Genomic DNA, 24,964 nt, shown 5'->3' with positions numbered 1-24,964 from the left:
GGAAACCAGCAGGAGTTTTTGGCTGTTGAATAACTATCTGTGAGTCACTCTGAAGATACAAGGGGCAAGACAGAAGAGAGGAAGAAAAGGCAAGAAACCAACAGGCGATACTCATGCCAGTACAGACATAGGTCACATCAAGCAGGAACAACAGTGACGTTACTCCGAGTATCCGTTTCCTATTTCCTTCCTCAAGGAGAATCAGGGTGATGAGAACAATGAGCAGCTGCCGGATGGGCAAGAGACTGTAGCACTAATGTCTGCAAATGGGCAGCTTGGAAGCTGCTGAATTTGGTACTGTTAATGAAGATCCCCCTGAAAAAACTATTCTCCAAGTGATGCTGGGGACCGGTGCAGGGAAGGAACAGAGCCAACATCTATTTCTGCCTGGCAAAAGCAAACAAGCAAACACATACCCCGAGATCGCTGCGATTCTCAGAGAGTATTAGCAAAGGACAAAACTTGCATAACTGCCATAAATTATAAAAGCCTCCCTCAATCTTGGTTAATTCTCTTGTAAAAAGGGAGGGAAAAATCTGGAGCAGCTCAGCATGAAAACAATTGTGGGAGGGATAATAAAGAGACAGAGCCGAGGTATCTAGTTGCTAGCCCTGATATCATTAAGTAAGTGCACTAGAAATGTCGAGGTAAATGCATAGCAGTGAATCACAGTCAGGCATGATTAACCTTGGGTAGTCTGAACTGGAAATCATTTACAAACACAAAGGTACTGAAGAACATCACAACAGACAGTACATCGAAAGTCAACCCAAGAGCGGGAGTCTTGCTGAGCGCTTTGTGTATTTGTGCCATTTTTGAATTATTGTCATATTTTGCACATGGGAGGATGGAAGATAGCAGACCCCCAGCTTGGGGAGGAGTTTCTATGGCACCACAAGGTCCTCTGAAACACCTGCACTGGTTGGAATCACTTTTCCTTGCACAGAAGTTTTATAAAATCAGAAGTTTTAATTGCAGCGTTCCAAGGTTTAGTGAAAGGATCCAGTTTTTGCCAAAGAAAGACTAAAATCCTGTATCTGAAAAGGCTAAAGAACAAAAGAGCACTCTTTTTCATCCGTCCCCCACTCCTTAATGCAGCCCTTCAGACTATAACTGGAAAAAACAGGGGGAGAAAGGATTTTAATAAAGATTAGGTGTTTTTAACAAAATCTGCGAAAGTTTTCTGACCATTGAAAATTGAACCTTTTATCACAATACCAAAAAAACAATACATTGCTGGATATTTCTGAACAGTCCTATAAGTTTAGATATGCTCAGCAAAGCTGTAACCAGATGACCCATAGAGAGCTATATATATTAAGACTACAACAACAAAAAAACCCTTCAAATCCAGAATTTTTGTGGCTTTAAAAGCATTCAATTACAAGCAACATGAATCAACTGGGGAAGACTCCAGACAGCTTAACACCTTTGTATTGTTTTCACCTTTTATTGCAACTCTTCAGTGCCAGCTCAGGTGATTACTGTGCATGCCGAGGCGGTGAAGGCCATAGGAATATCGTGCAAAAGGATACAGCTCTGCTCAGACTTCCTCCCCGCTTTTGCATCATTCTCATTCTCCTACATCCATCTCAGTTATCCCTAGCATTGTAATAACTGCCCTTATTTATCTGCCTCATTAGAATGTTGCATCAATTAATGTGTATCATCGAATGCATACCAGTTTCTTAACGTTTAATATTATTATCAGTGGAGACCTATGTCATACTGAGTCTACCTAGGGAGTTAATGCATACAGGAACCCCCCCCTATGCATACTGCTATTCAGAATGATGCATTTACCATACCCAAACCTCTCCAAACAGACCACCACGAGTCCTGCACTCTAGGTTTCTGTACTCTTGGAGATTGTGGGTAGCACCTTTGGCCCTGGGGCTCCAGGTCACAGGGTAATATCTGGTCTTGGGGACTTGGAGCTCAGCTGACAAGGCAAGAGGCATGTCTTGAGGGGAGACTTCATGTAAATGCTCGGTTCACAAGCACCTCACTGCCTGATTCAGGAGGGTAATCAACCTGTCCTTTGAAGCTGCATAAATAATGTTTGGATGGAGGTAGTAAATCTGCACCAAGGATGAATTAACTGCCATTGAGTCATATAAGCTTGGCTTGAGTGTGTGGCTTGTAACATGCCTGAGGAAAATAAAAAAGACATTTGCAAGAAAGAAACATTAATTTGCTCCTCTCCCTCTTTTCCGTTATTTTTATCTAGGCCAACATGACTTGCTTTGTGGGTTTTTTTTGTTGCTGTTTGTTCCATTTTCACAAGGAAACACTGATTCACAGTGAAACGAATCCAGTTTCTCCTGGTCAGGCCCGAACGTGCCACCTCTCCCACATCAACATTGCTCCTTTTTAGCATTGCTGCCGGGAGATGCCAACGAAACTCCTTCGACGCTCTCAAGGGAGTGACACCTTGCAAGAGGGTGCAGGCTTTTTTATTCATGGGGACCCCTGGCAGCATTCATGCTCCCTCGCACACCTCTCCCCTTGAACCACCCCCCTGGCTCCCAGCTGCAGGTCTGGGCACTGCTGGGGCTCTCGGCCAGCTGTGCAATGGCATGGTCTTCTCCATGCACACAGGGAAAGGGTACATCCACTACTGTAGACAGACCCAGGTACATGCGCTCATGCATCCATGTGTATGTGTGCACTGCGCGTCCTTCTGGTTGTGCATTTTGTGCACAGGTGTGAGCTACTACATCCCCAAAAGAACAGAGAGAATCTGTGTTCATGACTGCCTGAGAAGCAGGAGTAAAAGTCTGTCCTAGAAGAAGATGGAAATGAGAAGAAACCCAGGGAAGGCCAACCAAAGGCAACAGAAAGAGAACTGGGACGTCAGTGTGCACCTACACATCAACAAGAGTTAATTTACTTCACTGTAACACTCAGGTATCCAGCCCCCTATTCAATAACACATACATTAGTTTACTAGTAGCTTTTGCTTGTATCGCTCTCCCTTCTTTCTCGTTTCCAGTGTTTGACCTCTGGTTTTCACTTCAACTGCTCTCAGTTTTGTATCTCTTTCTGAAAATTTGGCATTTGCAACTCCTTTTCCTCCTTCTTAGCTGTATCCCTCTCATTTTCTTTCTCCTCTTTTGGCACAGCACTTGCTGGTTCCCTTCCTCTCATCTCCTCCTTTCTCTCCTGCCTTCTTTCCCACACAAATAATTTCTCTAACTAGAGGGGCCTCTCCTTCTTGAACACAGTCATTTATCAGTGGTAACCAGTCATTTCTACTTCTAAAAATTGCTCTGGGAAGACTATCTGCTATGGGGTAGCCTTGGTATATAGTAACAATTTAAAGATAAGCATTATAAATATACTATATCTAGTAGACAACACAGTTTCAGAAGGTTGTACTAAGATCTCTTATTAGGCAAGGAACATTTCACACCTAACCAGATTCTGAAGTCTGCTGTATCTAATACAGCACACTATATGGCACAGTGTGTAGTCTCAAACCAAAACCATAAACATATTGGGGTGTATCCCTGGGTTCAGAGATACCCCTATTCTGGGTTCAGAGATTTTATGGGATTTTAATTTGATGAAGGAGAAGAAAGGAAAGAACATTTCTCATATGAATAAAATAGCATTGAACTACAAAAAACACTGTGGAGGATGGCTTATGTTTTACATATTGCTAAATATCAGCAAAAATAAATGTGTTCATTTCTCCAAAATACCTCCAGATGGCATTAAAACCCTTCTTCTTTCAGTCTTTATTGCCATATTTTTAAAAATGATAATTATTGGAATCATTCTATTAACCATTCCCAGCAATCATACCATCAGAAGGCATAAGGCTGCTAATGCTTAATTCATTTAATAAGTTTGGCTAAATATGCTCACAGACTGTAATTACATTCCACAACACAATCTGCAGGACAAGCCATTTCTTACACCATGTCAAATCTTTTTCTAGATTCATTTCCAGAAGATTTTTAATGTGTATTTGCAGCAGAAATCAAAACATCCCACAATAAATCACCATTATTGTACCTCCTTCTGTGACTACTTTTGGCCATGTAACAAATGGTGACATCTTGCGAGATTTACATGATATAATGCTCTGAATTTAAATAACAGGAATCAGAAAACATAAATTATGGGCAAGATGCACTCTAAAATTCACATGACTGACTGTTACAAGAACTTCCCTCCCTCAAATGGGATTAAAAAGGTGAATGGTTTTGCAGAAATTCATAATGCTCCTTCCTGGTAGTTATAAAAGGAATTCACTTATCTAGCTCAGTTTGGGAGACTGATGCTATTTTTTTTTTTTTTTAACTTGCAGCCCATCTGTTTCATAGACTGGTTTATGTTGGCAAAACAAGTCAGTCCTTTGTATACTAGAGTTAAAAATGGTAAAAGCTTCTATTGTTGCACCAGAGTGAAGGTGAACACTGATATATATTACAAGTGCCTGTTCCTATCTATTTCTCGACTTCTTTTGTTAATTCAAAAACATCAACAAAATCGTGAGAGACCAGAGATAGCTGTAATTGGATTTCAAGTAATTCAGAGGTGAAGCTGCAGACTGCAGTCTTTTAAAATTACATCAGTACATCAAAGGCATATGTGACATGATGTTTTTTAGCAAGTGTGACAAACTCCGGCAGCATTAAGGTAATGTTGAAGTCAGGTTGCAAAGGCCAGCCTCACACACCCACAAAAATCATCTCATATCTATTCAGCTTGATGTGGAGCCATTTCACTTGCAAAGATCTCTGACTTACTAGCATGCAAAAGTTCTAGAAATAATTAATGTTTAGTCATTATCTGAAAAGCATCAGTGAAAGAGCTTTATCTTAATGAAAACAAACAAATTCTATTTTGCCCAACAAATCTGATAAAAACACAGCTGCCTTCTCCGATCTTAAACGCAAAAGTGACTTACGATGTATGGGTTGCGCTTTTCTCTGGACCCTTTGGCTCTACATCACTTTTGCCTTTAAAAGAGAAGAAGAAAATGACATCAGAAATGGGTCAATATGGAAACTGCTCAGATGTGACACATCAATGCTTTATTCATTGCTAGCACTGACCACTCTTGCCACACGTGCAGACAGCCTCCGAGGCAATCACAGAGTGGCGGGGACACTGCTGGAGCATTTGCAAGTAGGGAGTCAACCCTGACTTGACTTTTCTTGTCACTGGCACATGTACTCTGGAAATGTCAGGCAAGGAAACTCCACAAGAGAGGCTGCTTAGAGGACACAAGCTTTACCAGGGATAGCAGACTTTGGAGCCATGGAAAGGATTTCTCTAGGGCCCTACAGCTCTGCTAGTGAGAGTGCACCCCATCCAACATGCACATGCTCCAAAACCCTGCTCCAGGAACAGTAATTATTTCACACAAAGCAAAACAGCATCAGCAGGAGCTAGTAAGGCAGTGATTAGGACACAATTCTGCCAATGGATGTTTTGGTTCACATTCATTTTGACAGATTAAGCATCTGATCTTCAGCTCCAGTAAGTGGGGGCTGGGGAAGCCCTCTTTGCTATGTTGTATATTTTGGCTTAGGCACACAACCCCAGGAGAAGTCAGGTATCCAAATGCTTGAGAAATATCAGAGGCCCAAGGGATGCCTCTTACATTTCCTTACCACATGGCATAGCATGTTGGCTTGTGACGATCCCCTTCTTGGGTCCAAAATCATGTCTGTGGCCAACACAACTTAGTTAAATAGCACAGACACCAGGGAAGCAGGCTGCTAGCTGATGGGGTGGTACTGCTTCTGCTAAGTCAGGCCAAGTCCTTCTGCTTCCTTTCTCCCCCCGCTCCCCTAAAAGTAAGGCTGATATTGTTTGCTGTAATTATTGCTCTATGCGTAACCAGAGGGAGTTACACTTCAGTGGAAGATTTTTGTTTAGCTCTACCATGGATGTACAGGGTATGCCGCTCCACTTGAATCACCTTGAACCTGAATTCTGGACCTAGCGACTGTGCAGCTGCTGCTCCTCTTGTGTGTTGCTGGATGCTAATAGCTGTCTACACATGAGTTTATGTTGCTTAGCAGACAAGGAGGCGCAGGGGTTGAGTGTGACTGGTTTACTGATGGATGTGTTTTTCTCCATTACCTTTTAATGAGCTTTGTTAAACCAAAATCTGCCTGTGCTTTCTGAAAAAAAAAATGTGAGAAGTGCTTATTTTGGTCAGGCTGTTTCGGTGTTGTCTGATTTTCTGCTCATTGACTTGAGTTGAGTGGGATTTGGATCAGCCCCCAACCTATTCCATGCACATGAGCACTACGCATCATCCACTTGCTGCAGCCAAAGTCCTCGCCCTCAGTTTCCATACCGTGTTGGGGTGCTGACAATGGCTGTAAGGGGCTGCGCTGGTTTTGGCTGGGATAGAGTTAATTTTCTTTACAGTGGCTAGTATGGGGCTATGTTTTGGATTTGTGACCAAAACAGTGTGGATAATACAGGGATATTTTTGTTATTGCTGAGCAGCACTTACACAGAGTCAAGGCCTTTTCTGCTTCTCACCCCACCCCACGAGCGAGGAGGCTGGGGGTGCACAAGAAGCTTGGGGGGGACACAGCTGGGACAGCTGACCCCAACTGACCGAAGGGATATCCCACACTGTATAACATCATGCTCAGCATGTAAAGCTGGGGGAAGAAGAAAGAAGGAGGGGACGTTTGGATTGATGGTGGTTTGTCTTCCCAAAGTAACGGTTATGTGTGATGGAGCCCTGCTTTCCTGGAGATGGCTGAACACCTGCCTGCCAGTGGGAAGTAGTGAATGAATTCCTTGTTTTGCTTTGCTTGTGTGGGCGGCTTTTGCTTTATCTCAAGACACGAGTTTTCTCACTTTTACTCTTCTGATTCTCTCCTCCATCCCACCGGAGGGGAGTGAGCAAGCGGCTGTGTGGTTGCCAGCTGGGGTTAAACCACGACAGAAGCACCTCTGGAAAACTTGCTGTTGCCTTCAGAAGAGGAAGGGGTTTGCTACCAATGTCCTTCCACTGCTGTACAGAAGCAAGCTGAAGGACTTACTCTAGACAGCGACCTTCTGGAAGTGGATGTCTTGCAGAAGAGGTTCTAGGTATTGCAGACACCTTGCTGTGGTGCTTTTAGATCTCGTCCTCCCCTGTGGAAGGTTTTGTGTCTACCCAACTTAGGTGCCTAAACTTTTGTGAACAGGATGGGGGAAGCTCTGGATGACTTAAAAAACACTGATACCTCTCTGTGGACCTCAAAGGAAGACAAACACTTACTGTAGGAGGACAGCTAAAGGCATCTAAAATTTAGGTACAAGCTGGGCATCCACACAAGGATGGAATATATCCACTCCATAATCTCTAGGGCACTTTTCACTTTTAGCAGAGACCTCAGAAAGTATATCCAGATGATGAACTCACTGGCTAGAAAGCTGTTGCTACAGTATACGTTTGTCAGCCTTAGGGTTCCTGGAGCCCTTGAGCTCATCTGCATTATGGTAATTTGGAACAAGAAACCAACAGTAACAGTTGGCATATATTCAAAGATTTTCTATTTGTAACTTAGGCTTTTTATAAGTGATGAATTATTACCATGAACACTGGTTTGTTTGAGTGTGAGGGGGAATATGGATTCCTGAGTGCTTTGCCAGCAGAGTTCACATCAGTTCTACTTTCAGCGATGTATGTTAATGCAGCAACAAGGGAAAGAGCCGTAAGTACTGTGAGGAGGGAGAAAAGGGAATCTCTGCAATTTAGCCAAACTGGATATTAATGAATTACCCTACAGTAGGCATTTGCAGCTGCTTTTATGCTAATCGTCACTTAACATACTTCTGTTTGGAGGGGGAGGACGAAGCTTGTACAGATGGTAGAAACGCATCAGTCCGGCCTATTGGAGTAGAAAATCTGGCCATTAATGCTTTATCAGTTCTTACCAAGTTTGTTCTCACTTGACTGAATCATAGAAATTTTAAAAATATGTATAGACTAAGCATAGTTGAATATCACAGATAAGATTTTTGGATAAGCATATGTAAAAGGGAATTATCTGTCAGAACAACTTGTTTTTTTCACACTCACTCTTGGCCAGACTAAGATTTGTTTTCCGTTTTCCATGTAACCTGCCAAATGCATGCAGGTACCATTGTGAGAGGCTGGCATTTGCTGAACTGCTAAATCCTCTCTAGCTCTGGCTTCTTCTTATGGGGAAATTTGTGTCGTCCTTTGTTTTTCTTAGTCTTTTAGGAATTGACAAAGAGTACACTACCCACCTTCCCTCTTTTACAGGACTGCTGTGTGGTGGGTTGACCCTGGCTGGATGCCAGGTGCCCACCAAAGCCGCTCTATCACTCCCCCTCCTCAACTGGACAGGGGAGAGAAGATACAACGAAAGGCTCATGGGTCAAGATAAGGACAGCGAGAGATCATTCACCCATTACCATCATGGCAAAACAGACTCGACTTGAGGAAATTAGCTTAATTTATTACCAATCAAATCAGGGTAGGATAATGAGAAATAAAACCTAATTTTTAAAAACACCTTCCCCCACCCCTCCTTTCTTCCCGGGCTTAACTTTACTCCCAAATTCTCCACCTCCTCTCCTCCAATGGCACAGGGGGACTGGGAATGGGGGTTGCGGTCAGTTCATCGCATGTTGTCTCTGCTGCTCCTTCCTCCTCAGGGGGAGGACTCCACACTCTTCCCATGCTCCAGCATGGGGTCCCTCCCACCAGAGACAGTCCTCCATGAACTTCTCCAGTGTAGGTCCTTCCCATGGGGTGCAGTCCTTCAGGAACAGACTGCTCCAGTGTGGGTCCCCCGCGGGGTCACAAGCCCTGCCAGCAAACCTGCTCCGGTCTGGGCTCCTCTCCATGGGTCCACAGGTCCCGCCAGGAACCTACAGGGTCACAGCTTCCTTCAGGCGTCCACCTGCTCTGGTGTGGGGTCCTCCACAGGCTGCAGGTGGAGATCTGCTCCACCGTGGACCTCCATGGGCTGCAGGGGGGCAGCCTGCCTCACCATGGTCTTTGCCACAGGCTGCAGCCTGGAGCACCTCGTCCTCCTCCTTCTTCACTGAGCTTGGTGTCTGCAGGGTTGTTCCTCTCATGTATTCTCACTCCTCTCTCTGGCTGCAATTGTGCAGGTTTTTTCCCCCCCTTCTTAAATATGTTATCCCAGAGGTGCTACCACCATCACTGATGGGCTTGGCCTTGGCCAGCAGCAGGTCCATCTTGGAGCCAGCTGGCATTGGCTCTGTCGGACATGGAGGAAGCTTCTAGCAGCTTCTCACAGAAGCCACCCCTGTAGTCCGCCTGCTACCAAAACCTTGCCACGCAAACCCAATACATGCTGTTAGCACACTTTATTTCAGGTGCTAAGCACTGTGTATGCCTTCTGAAACGGCTGTGGATGTGTGTGTGTGTGTCTGTGTGTTAGTGTGTGTATGCATACACATGCCTCCAGAAACATACAGTGGAAACCCTCAGTTTCTTAGCCACAGAGCTGGGAGTTCTTTACTAGTTTCTACCTCATCTCACACAATTCCCTTCCTGATCTTTTTAGGTACAACCAGCTGAGATGTGTCCAGATTTCTCCCATTTCAAAATAAATTTCAAATGAACTTTTGTAGGATTTCCCCATTGAATAGTGAGTGGCCAGAGAAGGTGTTCTCTCCTCTGAGTTGGAATTTGGGTGAATCACTCAACCTAACCAGGCGAAGTTTCCCTTTCTGGGTAACAGGGATAAATAATATTTATTGTGACAGAGCAGTATAACTTCAGCCATTATGGGTTTTTAAATGCTTTGATTTCCTTGTGGGGAAGGACGAGAGAAATGCAAATGTTATCCATGAGAAAGACAATGTTTGCAGCTGGAGTAAAACCATTGCAAATGACAGCGCAAGAGCCATTCCAAAGAAGACGTGGTGCAATGGGAGATAACAGCTAATTGGGACTATGAAGATGTGCATTTGGATAACACAGTATATAGACCAATAGATTTCTTTCCCACATAGAGTAATTTGCTAGCATTTCCTCACATCCGAATCCTTTTTTCCCTGAATTTCCTTTGAGTTTGACATACAGGACTGTAATGTCTCGTTCTAACTGTGTCTTATTTGATGTCTTATTCCAGCACCTTGACAGGAATCCTTACGGATACAGGTCTCAGAGGTAGTCAAATTCCCTCTGCAACATTAGGAAAAGTGTCTGGGTGTCTGACAGTGCCCCTAACTTTTGCCATCAATGAAGAAAATGTTTCTGCATGGGTTCAGCTGTTCTTTGGTTTGGTTGCCATCAGCCAGGCAGTACGAAGTGCAGTTCCAGCCCAGCTGCAAATATATGCTGATTTTGCTGAGCAGGATGAATGAGGAGATAAGAAGAAGCTGGAGGTACTGTGGTGTGGGAGGGCAGATGGGGGAATTGGAAGTAAAGTGAGGTCAGAGACCACTGGAGTAAGGAGCAGGGGAAAGTTGTAAGGAGGTAGGACCGATTTCCTGATCCACAGGAAAGCAGGTTTCATTAGATCTGCAGAACAACCTATTTTAGTCAAGTGTTGAAAGAAGGAAATACTCAAAATGAAACTGTGACCAAAGCTGGCCAAACACTGTGGCCTCTGATGTCATCGCGAAGCCCTCAGCTCAGCTGGTGTGTTTGTCATGCTCGTGACTCTTGTGTGTGTTTGCATAGCCCTCTCTATTATGGCCCTTTTGTGCATCCTTCTCTCATTACTGTATTCATTATTTTGTGACAGAACCTCATCCCCTTTGCCTTTTATTATTTCCTTAGTGCTGGTACTCGCAGCAATATCAAACCGATGCCAGCAATTAAGTGACACCACTGCATGTTTCTTCACAACATTGTCTTCCGCATGCCGACCTTTCCCCAGCAAAGAGCCACACCGTTTTAATAGCCTACATCTCCCAGCCTTGTCTCCCTGGATGTCTTCTCCCTCACGCAGCGGGTGACCAGCCACTTTCAAAGCCCTACCTACCAGCTCAGGGCATTTTTCATCTTCAGTCACAGCCCTGTAATTTGCAAACAGGGCTCTGTGCTGGCTGACAGGTCAGGAAGCTAGCAAAATAGTTCTTTTGGTTGAGATGATTTTATGTTGAGAGCAGGATAGGATCATGTATTTTTAATATGCAAGACAACATTAACAACAGTCAGAGGTGTCAGGGGAGAGGATTAATATTTTGTTTCGCAGAACAATTCAATCTTTTCTTTCAATACAGCTCGTAAGTTTTTTACCATAACTGAATGTAATTAAAGTGGTGCTGATCTGCAGCATGATTTGTAAATTGGAGTCCACTGAAAAGCCCCAACCAGGAGCCACACAATCACACATCACTCCCCTGCCCACGCTGCTAGCCAAAAAGACCCATGGCCATATGGTCTTCGAGACATTATCTGGTGTTAGTTTGGCAGGATTTATGTAGCTTATTACTGTGCAATAGCCACAAAATATACCATTGCCTATGAAAGATAAATGATAACAAGTTTTCCTGCGGAATTTTCTGGCAGTCTGGATCTGGCTGTGCAACTAGGTCAGCTCTTTTCTGGCTTTCTAAAAAAGCCACTCTTTTGTCCTTTCAGTCTTTCTCATCCACATAATGAAATGGCCATAATGAAATGAATCCTTTTTGTTCTTCCCAGTCCACCAAGAGCTGACATTTTGATGGTCACTCTTCAATTCAGTTCTCCACATTTGGCCATAGCCAAATACTGCCTGCTGAGGCTCTGTGCTGTCCCAGTCTGCTACTGGTTCCTTACTCTATCAGTAACTTGTTTTTCATAGTCATTGTCATCCCCTCCGCCCAATAAAGCCAGAAAATGAGTTGGTACTTACTTGTATTGCTGTGTCCTGTAGATCCCTGTTGTGGCTCCTACAGTAATAATAGAAAAAAGGTACGGTGTGTTATTTTTACAGCAATTTTCAGCTGCAATACTTGCTTCAACATTACCTTAACAATACAAACAGCATTGTTAATTGTTCATTCAGTTTCAAAGTAATTTTCAATTACAAGAATAAATCCAATATTTCTTTGAAAATCTATTAATTCTAAGGCTTGTAAACTTATTTCACAACAACCCTTTAATGATGTAACTCCTTGTATAGCTATTACAACTCTCCTGCTCGCTATTCATTTATTGATCAGCCAAAACTCGTCTCTTATCTTCTACAAGTTTAGATGAGAAGACAGAGGGAAGACCAATATTGTTTCATGGACCATTAGATTCCTGAGGTAGCAGCACAGCTAGTCTTTCCTTTTCACATGTTGATATTGACAGCACCAGAGAATGGAAATACAGACTTTAGTTCTGGGTCCCCGAGATTACAAGGTCAGCCTTGTATCGCAACCGCAATATCTATGAATATGGTGCAATAAATCAGACCATTTTATCCTCATGTGCAAATGTTCACATATTTTACTCACAGAATTTGTTTACATTCGTAAAGATATAAAAGGGGCCTATAAACAGAAGGGAAATACAAATATAAACTATAACAAAAAGGTATTTAAATTAAGGAAAAAAAGAACACCTTGCTATGGATAAGAGCAGGGAAGGTGTCCTGTATGTAACTCTGCTTCTGAATAACCCAGACATGGATAGGAATACCACCTCATATATGTGCTGCAGTTACAGCTGCTGTAAAGACTGCTCGGAGAGGCCAGGCACCCACAGCAATGCATGCAGTCCTTTTGGTGAGGAATCGGGCGCTGGACCAGATCCCTGGTCCACAGAGGTCGAGAGCTGTGCCAAATGCACAGCTCCTCAAGAAAGGAACTGCAAGTCCCCAGAGAGCTCAAGGATGCTCCAACTCAGCCGAGCTGAGATTTTGCTGCTCAGTCACTCAGAAGCGTGCCTCAGGGGTTCGGGGCCCCAAGAGTTTCTTGGCATCTCTAAATGGAGGTTGGCTGGACTGCAGACACTGGGGTCTCAAGGGCTTGGCTAGTCAAATCCCCCTGGTCTGCATCATTTGCTGTGGAGTCAAGGCTCTGCGGACTGCATGGCTTTGATCTGTAATTTTTATGCTGTAATACACATCTGCAATTCACTGCCATCCTACGCACCTGAAATGCGAGACATCAAATTTTTGGGCAAGCCCTAAGAGTTTCTACCTTCAACTGCAGTATGAAAAGATCTGTACAGTGTTTCACATGCCGACAATAATTTCTCAATGATTTCAAATTGCCTACTTCTGACAAATTGCCTCAGCTTTTTGTGAATGCTTCTGATGAAGGGATATTAAAGCCTGTTTTTTTCTGTTGACTGAACATAATCTTAAGAAGTCAAGATCAGCTTGCAGTGGTGATATAGTGACATGTACACTTGAATTTAAATGCTATTCTAGTAGCCAACCAGGCTGCTAATAAAAGTAGGCTATTAGAGCATGTTCAGTTTCCAGAATAGTGAATTTATGTACCTAGTGAAGTTTGGGGGAATACAATCATTTTGATGGAAACACCCTCGGGTTTGTAAAAGTGTTTGAAACTGCTAAACAAGGATCTTGCTCACTCTTTTACATTTTCATCAACCTCAGGAAGAATGCACCCTCTCCTTTAACTGCCTAGGACGGTATCTTACCTCTGCCATTGGCTCTGCATACTCTGAAATGTGACATCAGCAAAACACATGAGCTATAACATTTTCACTTTTCCTTTTAACTGATTCTTTAAAATAAGTGTCTTGATTCTCAACAAACTATTTTTAACAATACAGGCTAATACAAAAATCTCATAGTGAAATAGAGAATGCTCCCACTGAGGTAGGAAAAAAGTATGACTTTGTGTAACTTAGAAACCAAAGGTGAAGTCTTCACTTCTGGAGATTATTTTCTAGTGCATTTGCTCCACCTTGTTCAATCAACAAGAAAAGAAAAAGTAAATGAATTGAACACATAAAGAATAACATCACTATGATAACTTAGTTTCTGCTGAGAATAATCACCCAATAGCTTTGTGACAAGACACCAGTTCTCCTGGAGTGGATAAATTAATTCTCAAGTAACAAAATGATGGCTGATCCCATAATATCACATACACATATCTAGAAATCAAACACCTGATCAAGCTTTCAAAACATGAAATCACAGTGAAAATGAAGAAAGAGTGCAAAGCAGGCAGCAGAATTAACAGCATTTTTTTCCTGCACAAGAGCAGAGAATTAATGCCTCAACATGAAAGCTCATTCACACAAGCATCAAGTGAGCTCTTATTTACCAAAATTAATTATTCATTTAAAGTTTATTTATTAAGATGTTTTTAATAAAATTACAATCAAATAATGCCTGATCATTTGTACGTAACAAAGTGTGACAAAGATAGGAGAAAGTAAAGCGCACACAGCCTGTCACATCACACACTGATTCAATTAGCCTTAAGCTTTGAAAAACAAGAAATAAAGAGACTGTCATTGCCCCTTCCTAGTAAATTCAAGAGTACAAATTAATTCCACAGAGAAAGAAAATTCAAAGTTAAGGATGAAATGTAACTTTATGCCCTCTATTACATAAAGGACAGTTCCCTAAATGTGCTCTCCCAGCAGCGCTGTGCTGGGAAACCTATTGGGCACAGCTGCACGTGTCAAACCTGACCCGGACTTTCCTTCCATCCTTGTGCATTAATGCAGATCTCACATGTTAATGAGGTCTGATTTCATATACAGGTACAGCATATGCCCATACATCCCCCCCATCCACCGAGCATATAGTTATATAGATGGACACATCCACACATGCAGTTTCAAACATGCAATTTTGTTATATTTGTGATATATATAAACCTCAGTTATTTAGCTTTTACTACTAGACTGATTTGAAAACCAGTCTAGCTAGAGTTGCTGTGGCCTTTGCAACTTTAATAGCCTAATTAATAAATTTCAAGTTTCAGGCTGTCAGATCACTAATTACTTGAGTTGCAGGTTAAAAGCAGTGTGGCATATATGGGAACTAATGATGCTGACACTCAGTTTTTATAGATAGAAAAGTAAGGATGATTTGCATCCTTGCAACACGGTAGGAGTCCTACAAGCTTCTCTTTTTCTCATTCCCAAAATGATGAGTATCTTTACACTTGGGAACTGTCTTCTGTTAAAAAGGATTGCAGCCTACTTGCTTCTCTGGCTGGAAGAGTCATTGCAAATGAACTGAACTGATCTCTCAACACTGCCATAAAGACTGAAAATGAATTCATGGTACCATGCATCGTTTGGAACTGAGATGAAGTTGATGCCCTGAATTTAGCCTTTTAGCCTCTTTGCTGGCCTTGGCCACTACTTAACTGACAGGCCCATTTATCTGAATAATGTGCGATCCACAACAGTTTGGTGTAGTCCTTTGGTTTTAACAAGTTGGGACAGCTATGTAGCTTACCTGTGGGAAAGCTTCCTAAGAGTTATGGAGACATTGCCTATGAGATCCAATAAAGATTTTACACCACACTTTGTGAAAAGCAATAGCTAGCTTATAAATGTTTCAACAACGTGTTTGAAAAATTAGGAAACCATTCTTTGCATTTTGGAGCCTGAAAAGCAGATGCCTTCTAAAGTCTGCAACTGTACGGATTCAGAGTAAGACACAGAAGTAGCTTTTAATTATTTGGAAATATTTTAAAATAGAGGTGGTGTCTAAAATTAATGTGATCTATGGCCAGTAATGCAGGCTTTTTCCAGGACTCTGGTGAGTTTTGTTAGGTACTTCTTCCCCATCTCACACAAAACACTCTAATTTCTGGCCACGCAGCCCACCCAGGCCACAATACAGTTGCGATGTCACTATATGTGCAAAAGTATGCTCATATATTATTAGAGGAAATCTTGTCCATCCTAAGCTTAAATGAAATCGAAATTCTACTTTGGTAAGAGAAAAGGAAACCAGCCAGAAAAGACTCTTTACAAATGAATGGTAGATCTCTGAAACGGCTCTGCAGTTCAAACTGTTAGAATATTTCCCAGAGAGATGGATGAACAGGCAGAGAGAAGATGAGAAAGTCAATATCAAGCATTATTCACATATCTTTGCCCCATGGTCTGTGGTTCTCCTGTTCCTATATTTATCACAATATATTTAGTTGTGAGGAAGTGCATTGATGATGGCCACACAGATACGCTGATAGGTGCATACCTTGCCCGTGCACGTCTGCACTTGTGCCACGCAAGCACATCACGTGGTGATACTTATGGCAGAAAATGCAAGCACCACGTTGTTTTTGTCATCCATATCTGGGCACTTCACCTGCTTGTAAGCTGCTGATCCATCTGTCTCCTACTGGACTTACTCTAACGTAACAAGCCTCTAGCCTGCCTACCATCTTAATCAGCTGTCTGCCTTCAACGAGCAAATAGACAGTGAGTTATTTCCTTCTTTTTCTTCCATAACATGCCAGAGATGTTTTGGTTTATACTCCTGGTACTTCAAAATCATGACACGCTCATCCACGGAAAAGATGTTTTACTATAGGCAAATCTTGAAGGTTTCTTGGCTTTGTGGTTATAATCATTCCCTGCACTAAATTTTGCAGAATGGACTTAAAAGTTGCCAAAGGAGCTTGCTTTAACAGGAGGAAGCCTATAAACAGCATCAATACCATCTTTCAAGCTTGAACACTTCATGAAATATGCTTGTGGCATATAAACAGTATATGGTGATACAATGTGAAATTTTTATTGGGTCTTGCATAGGATAGCTGATTTCATTCCCTCCTGACTTAACAAGTATAAGCAACGTGGTTTCCCCAAGGGTGCCGATGAGCTTTACCATGCCGCACTGCATCCTCCCTGGGATACACATACAACAGTGGAGCTGGTTTCAAGGGACCATCAGCAGGACCAGGGGCCTTGGTTCCTTGAGGAACCAAATACTTCCCTGGCAAATACTTCTGTGGCCCCTCTGGGCATCATGGCACTCGGCTGCTGGCCTCTCTAGCAAAGCTGCCCCTGAAGCCCGGTTGGTGACAGGGGATGTATGCCCACTCTTCAGCCCCCGACTACTGTGTATTAATTAGTAAAGCCCACCTCAGACCTCAATGGTTTCAGCAAAAATCTTGGCTAGCAAAGCCAAATGAAGCAGGAGCGATGGACGCGAGCAGGATCTTCTTGACTCACAGCAGCTGTATGTGCCCTGCGGTATCAGTCAGGCGCCTCAGCAGGTGCCTGCAGAAGGCGCCACATCTGGAACCCCACCAGGGACACCTGCGGTTTTGTCTTGCAGTGAAGAACCCATGGCCCACACACCAGCATCAGTGCTGCTGCCAGGAGATATGCAAACAAGACCGAGTAGCCCTGCAGAGGCTGTAAGCAGGGAAAAGGCAGCAGATACCGGCACACACATGGAGAACGTCATCAGCACGGCATCAACCTCAGCCCAGAGACCTCACACACTTAGTCAGGGCTCGTGTAGGACATATTTTTAGGTGCAGGAGGCATGGTTCTACATGATGTTTTGTGTCTTACCTTGTTTGGGAAGGGAAACTTGCTTTGTTCTGCCTTTCCTGGTGTGTGAATAGCTGACAGTGGCGGAGGCCATGAATGGGTCATCTCCTGAAAAACAATATTGTACAGCAAACTGTGTTTAGAAAGTCAATGGAATAGGAGACAATGATAGTATATCAGTAGCAAGACTGCCTGGGTAGTGGAATATTTAAGTTACTGCAGCTTCTAGGAAATGCCCAGTTTACATATAATCTAGACAATACACGAGCTACATTGATTTTTATCACAGACTCTTGAGAGCAGTTCTTAAGCACCGTTTCATTTTCCTGAATAGTTAATGCATCTTAAGTGCAAGAAGTTTGATTTTTCTGACAATCTGCAACCACATTTTAATCATGCAATGTATTCTGGCTGGTGAGACTTACAGAAGAACTTTTTTTTGTAGTATGGGAACAGAAACTTCCGTTCATGACCAAGTAATGGGGTACACACTGTGGACTAATCACAAAATAGATTTCATAGACAAGGTCAGAATGACAAATGCTTAACACTTGCTCAACAGTTAATTCCTAAAATTGCCTTTATCATTGTAAAGGAGTTGAATAAGTTCCTAACTGCAATGTGTTCGTGCCTTGCAAGACACAGACATGTGGCAAGCCCTAAACAAGGTGTGCTGCACTCCACCTTTGTCTCCTCCCTGTGTTTTGAAGGGCATTTTTTAATGGCTGAGACATACATAGCTTGACGTGGCTTGTATGCAGTCATCCTTGACACAGCTTCAGGTAGCAGGTAGACACATGTTCAATATCATTATCGTTCAAGCCTGAATGAGTTGGTTTCCAAAGCAAGGCTGCTTTTGGGGAGGTGTAAATTAAACACTTCAGACAAGAAGTTTGTTAAGTGAGAGGCTTCATATTCCTCTCTAGTTCAGGCTGTTAAAGGGTGGACATGTTTTTTGACATGTTCAGCACCAACAGCCATAATATTTGGTACACAGTAACTTAACAGAATTAATATTAGTGTAGAGTGTGACAGCCCTAAAGAGTCAGCCCATAAGTTTCAAGAGCTGAAGAGCAAATAACACCCTGCTTAAGCAGGGGGCTCGCTGACACTATCGAGTTTGCCTGACAGATGCTTTGCTGGGTTTTGGTACCATTAGCTGACTGTGGAATTGTTTCTCAGTGATATTCCAAGGAGTTGTGCTGAGATCCGCAATCAGTCCCAAAATAATACTGGAGTTATATTTCCATGACTCATTCCTTTTTAAAGAGAAAAGAAAATGTTCTTGTTTGAAAAAAGGTGCGGGTGAGTCTCTTGCCCATCCTTCGTTAGTGCTGATGGAAGTGCTTCCTGACCCGGCACAGACTGAGCCGGGGCGCTTTTTACATAGAGGAAAACCTCCAGCTGTTCTGCCAGTGAAAGGATCAGCCCTTTCAATGTACACTTTATTAGTAATAAATGTCACCTTTAAGGCATTCTTGATAAACAGTTTATTTCCTAATAAAAACTACATTCTTTTATTTTATTTGAGGCTAAAAAGTTACATGATTTATTATACTTCTCTAATCTACGTGCGTGCCTCTAATCAGCATCATCTGGTTTGCAGTTTCAGTATCAGAATTGCTTTGCTTTTCAGTTCTTTGAGGCAGATTATTCATCTTATGACTTCCTTATCTGATAAGTGCCAGCAATAGCAGTATATAGTAATTTTTAATATACAGTAAGTTCTTTAAACCCAGGCAACAAAAACCACAGGCAACCAGATTGTTGTTTGCTACAAGTACCTGGCACACATGCTATTGTTTTCAAAAGATTAAGGAATTACACATTGAGAAATATCCCAACAGTAAAGGTTTATGACAATAAATTGATGAAAAGGAGATTTGCAATGTGGACATTTAATCCTAAGGCTGTGATCTAAAAATGTATCGCTTTCTCACCTGCTTTTCTTTGCTTTTCCCTTACAGGACCAATTTGCTTACTTTCTAGAAAATGGGATTTTGTGCATATAGACTAAAGGTGTTTCCACTGGTAAAACCCCATTCCCAAACAAAGAAAGTGTTTTTCCCTACAAGTTGAAGTGCTGAGCCCAAAAGTATGCATGGCAACGAACTCTGTGTCCCTTTCTTCTGAAGGGCAATGCTTTATGTTATCTCTGTCAATTGAAGAATCGGGGCAGCCAGACTGGGAACATCTAGTGGCTTTGACCTAAAGTTATCCTATTTGTGAAATACACTGTTCAGTACTTATGATTTCCATTTGCCCAAGAAGCAGTTCCTCCAGGTTATACGGTGGCTGACCCCCACTGTCACCTTCAGGGAAACATCTTCTGAGAAGTCTGCTATATGCCATGCAGAAACCAATCTGTTACAGCAGCAGAGCTCTTCCCTCCCACCTTGCCTGCCTGAGTCTGCCAATGATGCCTTCATCCAGGGAAAGGACCAGAGGGCTGATTAAAAATAAGGGTGACCTTTTTTTTTGACATGTCAAAATCTTTCATTTCTTCTTTTCCCCAAGATTATTTCTCATCCACACTTCAATGAAACATGGCCTTAATGGTCTTTTTTTTTCAGCTAGCTTCTCTTCTCCCTTTTTACTTTGAGTTGTGGTATATAATAAAGCTTTCTACATAATTTAAGTTTGACGTAACCCTTTCTGACACAAAGATTTAGTAAGACCACTGGTATTTGCTGGGGTTAATAACTGCCATTATCATGAATATCTGCATGTGAATTTACTAGAATAATATTTTGAGTCGTGATCATATGGTGTATTTATCATTACCCTTTGGAATTCAGACAACTATAAAATGAAATCAAATTACGAAAAAAAATCAGAAAACTAACATGAAAAATACCCCAAACTATAGGTTGTCACCACTGAGGAATGGTAAGATTTAAACATAGAAAAATATTTTTTGAAAAGAGAAACATTAAACTATGTGCACAGTCGCCTTCTGGCTGCCAAGAACAGAATCTCAAAAATCAGGAGAAAGGATTTACGTGTCCAGCAAGTGTCAGCACTTTGCAAGGTCAAGCAGAAACAAATCTAGAACACATTCCCGTGTGCCAAATCTTGTGATTTTAGACTTTATCTGAAGATATTTGAGACAGATTAAAAACACTAGTAGTAACATATGATTATATCAAGACCTTTTTTTTAGTACGTGGTGTGGAATGTTTGAAAATGTAAGCCCAAACGGCAACTATCTAACTAACTAAATAGAAAGGACTCAACTTTTATTGTTAAAATAAACTTTCATGCGCAGCTTCTCTTTTCTGCTCAGCTAAATTGCCTGTCTTCGGAGTTTGGGATTGGCAGTATTGGCATAAGGCATCCACTGGACTGAAAACAATGTTTCAAATGGACTGATGAAAATTTAAATGTACTTAAGATCCTCGGCACCTTTAAATTGGTGTTAGAACATTGATTGACACAAAAGATTTTTGAAATTAGAAAGAGAAAAAAGCAGGGATATTTTTAGCATAAATCAAACAAAAAATAAGTCCGAAACACCTGGCACCAGAAAATGTTCCAGCCACTACAAGATAATGGTCTAATTTAAAACCAATTTAGACCTTTCTCCAAACTTGATTAAGTTAACCTTAGAGTCCTGAACAATGTTAATTAAAGGAAGCACTGAGAAGCCATTTGGGGTCCAGAAGTGGGGAAAACAAAAATTTCTGGATCAAAGAATGAAGCCCTGACTAGAGTGCTTAAAAATACAAGTGGATAAGCACATGTGCCCAACTGCAAGACAGCTTGTTTGAGATGATACCGACTGCCCTCCTCCTCCTGCGGCGAGATCCACAAGACCAAGGGGTGGCTCTGAGACCCCCACTTTTTTTAACACACATTTCTCCTTGTGAGGGTTGCAGCGATGTTGTTTCACGTGACCATCTTTGCGGTGGTCATGATGGCATGTCTCATTCACACGCATATTGTAACTGTACAACTCTACTCGTCTCCACCTGTAGTAAATCAGTTTTCAGCAGTTACACATAAATGTCCAGTTTTACAAGCTATAAAGGTCCAAGCCTAGTTAATCTCAGTCAATGTGCCAGCTTGGCTTTTCTTACTGATGAGAAAACCTTCAAATAAAGAAATCTATAGTATTACGTATCCTTGCTCCAAATTCAGTTTCCGCAGCAACAATTAAGCAACGAGACATTTCTTGTGAATTATTGACTGCTTGGCAGTGTTTTGTTTGGGGCTTTTAACCCTAGCTTGTAGGTAATTTTTCAGGAAAAGTACTGTGCAGAGGTAAATAATAGTATTCACTCTAGACTTAAGGCAATGCTGTTTATCTAGTGCCATCAATCTTGCTGTGTGGTACATGATACCAGGAATGGTTCAACTGATTCAGAAAAATTGTAATTAATAAAAAGTAGTCGGATCATGTAGATTTAAAGTCTAGCCACATGTATTGCCTTGCTGTTCATTTGCTGCCAAAACCAGAACTTATCATCAGGCCATTAAGAAAATTGACTGTTTAATCCTCCTCTTTGCTTATGCTCACCTAGCCAATTTTTGATTCATAATATTTTGTCTCTCCACAGATGATGACTTAAGAAATGTTTGTAGTGTCTCATAAAGGACCCTGTCAAACATCTTTTGAAAATTATTTTAGCTGGCTCAACTTTGTCTATTGCTCTACCAACGTGTCGCAGGAATTACAGGAGATTGGTGAGACACAATTTTCCTTTACAAATACTCCGCTGGTTAGCTCACGGGGACCGCAGAGGCTCTCTCTTTATAGTTACCCACACTAAAATGCAGATTTTAGGGAAGTATTAGATATATTTATTCAGCTGGAAGTCAAGGCAACACAAAGCTAATGCAGAGCTTTCCAAGACCCTTTAGCAAGTGATCACAGGACACAGTCTGAGAACCTCTAATCCAGTTACTCTCCTGTCTTCATAAAATATATATATTTTTTTTAAATACAGGAGACTCTCTCTTTAACTGCTGTCAGCTGACAAAAATCCCTTTCAGTTCAGTGAAGCTACATTGCCACTAGCTGACAACCCGGCTATGATTTTAGTGTCAAGCATCCAAAGCAAAAAGTCTGACACTAAAACTTTTGGAGACTATGTAGAAGCTGACAGCATTTCACTATGATAAGGTTCCCATGATGTGAAAAACAAATTTTCTTTTTTTAAAATTGATTTCTCTAGTATCTGTTATTGCTGCAACTTTTCTAACCCAACCTCAAATATACACCTGTAAAATAGAAAGATAAAGCTGTTTCCTCTTGTTTCTTTACGATGTCACTTATCCAAACTACGCCTACTTAACTCTTTTTCTTCTTCCTCATAAGCTCTGTAGTTTCCTTTGAGCACTTGATAATTTTCCTCCTCCCATTTGAGCATCTTTTATTTTGCCATTATCCTTTTGGTAACATGTTACTCAGAACGACCACCATGCAACAAAATATTGTGCCATTTTCCAGCTTCTGTTGTCTCCTGTTTTACTCCCCTTTCTATCCACTTATTTTGGCAGGTTTAACTTATAGTTAATATTAATGTCACATATGATGGAAAATGCTTTCTAAACTTGAGATAAGTGACAAACGTGGTTTCACCCAGCCACTAACTGAAGGATGAAATAAGGGAACTATTATGAACTCCCTGTCATGGAGCTGAAATAGTCATAAGAACACCATTTACACTGAGCTTGGTGCCAGTTCAGCACTGAACCTCAGTCAGCAGCTCTTCTGTCTCCCCTACTCCTGCTAAAATGATTTGAAGGAGTCAGTTTTTCATAGCAATCTGCTGCAAAACACATTCTACCACATTTCCGCTTTGGCTCCAGTCCCAAGACCCTTCAAATGCCCTGTTGCTTTCTGTAATATGAATTCCTTTCAATAGGCTTCATTGGTATAACATCCAAAGATATATGACAATCCAGGGGAGAGTGCTTGTCAAGGAATTTTTTTGTTCTAAGCAAAGAAATAAAGGTAATTGTGTAGCTTGTCACTGTGTCATTTGTGCTGTGGTTGGTTCTTCAGACCTGCATGGATGGGCATCAGCTGAAATTGCTTGATAGAAACAGGACTCTGTGTGTGTGTGTGTGCGCGTGTGCCTGTGGGCTGGGGAGAAGGAAAGAAAAAAAAAGAAATTAGGCCCTTGGAAAGGGAGAAGGTCAAAGATTTTGCAGACTGCAACATTAAAGAATGTGTTCAGCATTAAATCTCCAGATGTTTGGTATCTATAGAACTAAACCATTCCAAATCATGAACATTTGCAACGTGATCTGTGGATCAATTCACTCTACAGCAAATCACAAATGCCAGTGCAATAAGTTTCTGTTTGGAATACGTTATCTCTGCTTTAGTGGAACCATCCTGCAAATAACCTGCAACATTTAGTCAAGGTTCAGCAATCTAGGACAGATAAATGTAAAATAAGGCTACAGCCACTTATTTATCAATCTGACTTATTATATTTCTTTAACAAAGAGTCTTGCAAATTTTTGTTCATTTTTGGGGGACCAAATGAGCCTATAAGCCCAGAGGAAGCTATCGATATGCAAGAGAAATGTGGTTTGATTCTAAGAGCAAGTATTAACTAGGGTATAACCCATGCCATGCTCTCTCACATCAGAGTTTAAGACAGAAAGATTTATCTCTAATTATCAGCAAAGGACGAACATGTACCTTTGCAGGTAAATCATAGGACAGAATTTAGAGAGTTTCCTTAAAAACTTTTCAGTATTCTTCAGTGAAATGAAAAAAAAAAGTGGACAAAATTTCTCCTTTAGTCACAGTGATGAATATCTGTTCTTAGCTAAGAAGCTATGTTTTTAGATGAATGCATTGGGCCATATGATATGACAAACTGTCTGAAAACCAGCCTTGCCTGGGCAAGCTGAGATGATGTGGTTAATCAAGGTACAATCTTTATTAGTGCATTAACCTCCTGCACCCAAGGACTGTGGATTCTAATTCCTGAATTGCCATGCAAGACTGATGCAGCTAGTTTTCTAGTCTCAGTTGGCAGCAAGCTAACAGAAGTGGCTAATGAAGATGAATAGCTGCCTCTTGGGAGTGGGGGAGGAGAAAGAGGAAAGGAAAAGACCTAGGATACTTCAAGGTCCAGATCTCTGCATGATTTCAGATAATAATGAAAAAGTGCACATAGTCGACATTTTCAGAGATCATAACAAGCATGTTAATTCTGCAGTCTGCTAACAAAGCAATGGTAGTGGCCTCAGGATTGCTCTGGAAACATTTCAAGAAGTTAAAACAAAGGCTATTGAAAATAAAGACCAGGACACTGGTCAGGGTCTTACCCTGTTTTTGATGGATGGTTGTATTAATATGGACAAAGGAGCACATACAAAAATGCCCAAAGCTAAAAACCAGACACATTTACTAAGGAAAACATCTGCAGTTTGGAGAAGACAAAAATACCATCACAGTAAATATTTAGCAGTACTGAAATATCTTTGCCACAAATGCATGTAATGTTCTGATATAAACATCCCTTTATTCCAGACAAAAATATACTGCTAAATGTAAGGAGGCCATCAAAGCAAGATTTGTGGGGAAAAAAAATC

General features: G+C 41.6%; 1 protein-coding gene across 1 annotated transcript in view; it reads right to left on the bottom strand.

Moving 5' to 3' along the window:
- The window catches only part of AFF3 (ALF transcription elongation factor 3), a gene marked incomplete at both ends in the record, with an annotated part of 329,270 nt that overhangs the window by 119,561 nt on the left and 184,745 nt on the right, over nt 1–24,964 (bottom strand). The window contains 3 exons of the mRNA XM_082337877.1: nt 4,922–4,973; nt 11,820–11,856; nt 17,426–17,512. Of these exons, the coding sequence (XP_082194003.1) occupies nt 4,922–4,973; nt 11,820–11,856; nt 17,426–17,512 (176 nt within the window). The remainder of the gene's footprint in view (nt 1–4,921; nt 4,974–11,819; nt 11,857–17,425; nt 17,513–24,964) is intronic.

This window comes from Platalea leucorodia, assembly GCF_965183815.1.
Source record: "Platalea leucorodia genome assembly, chromosome: 2".
Lineage (NCBI taxonomy): Eukaryota > Metazoa > Chordata > Aves > Pelecaniformes > Threskiornithidae > Platalea > Platalea leucorodia.
The sequence above is the reverse complement of the archived record's forward strand: the minus strand, read 5'-3'. Positions and strand labels throughout refer to the sequence as shown.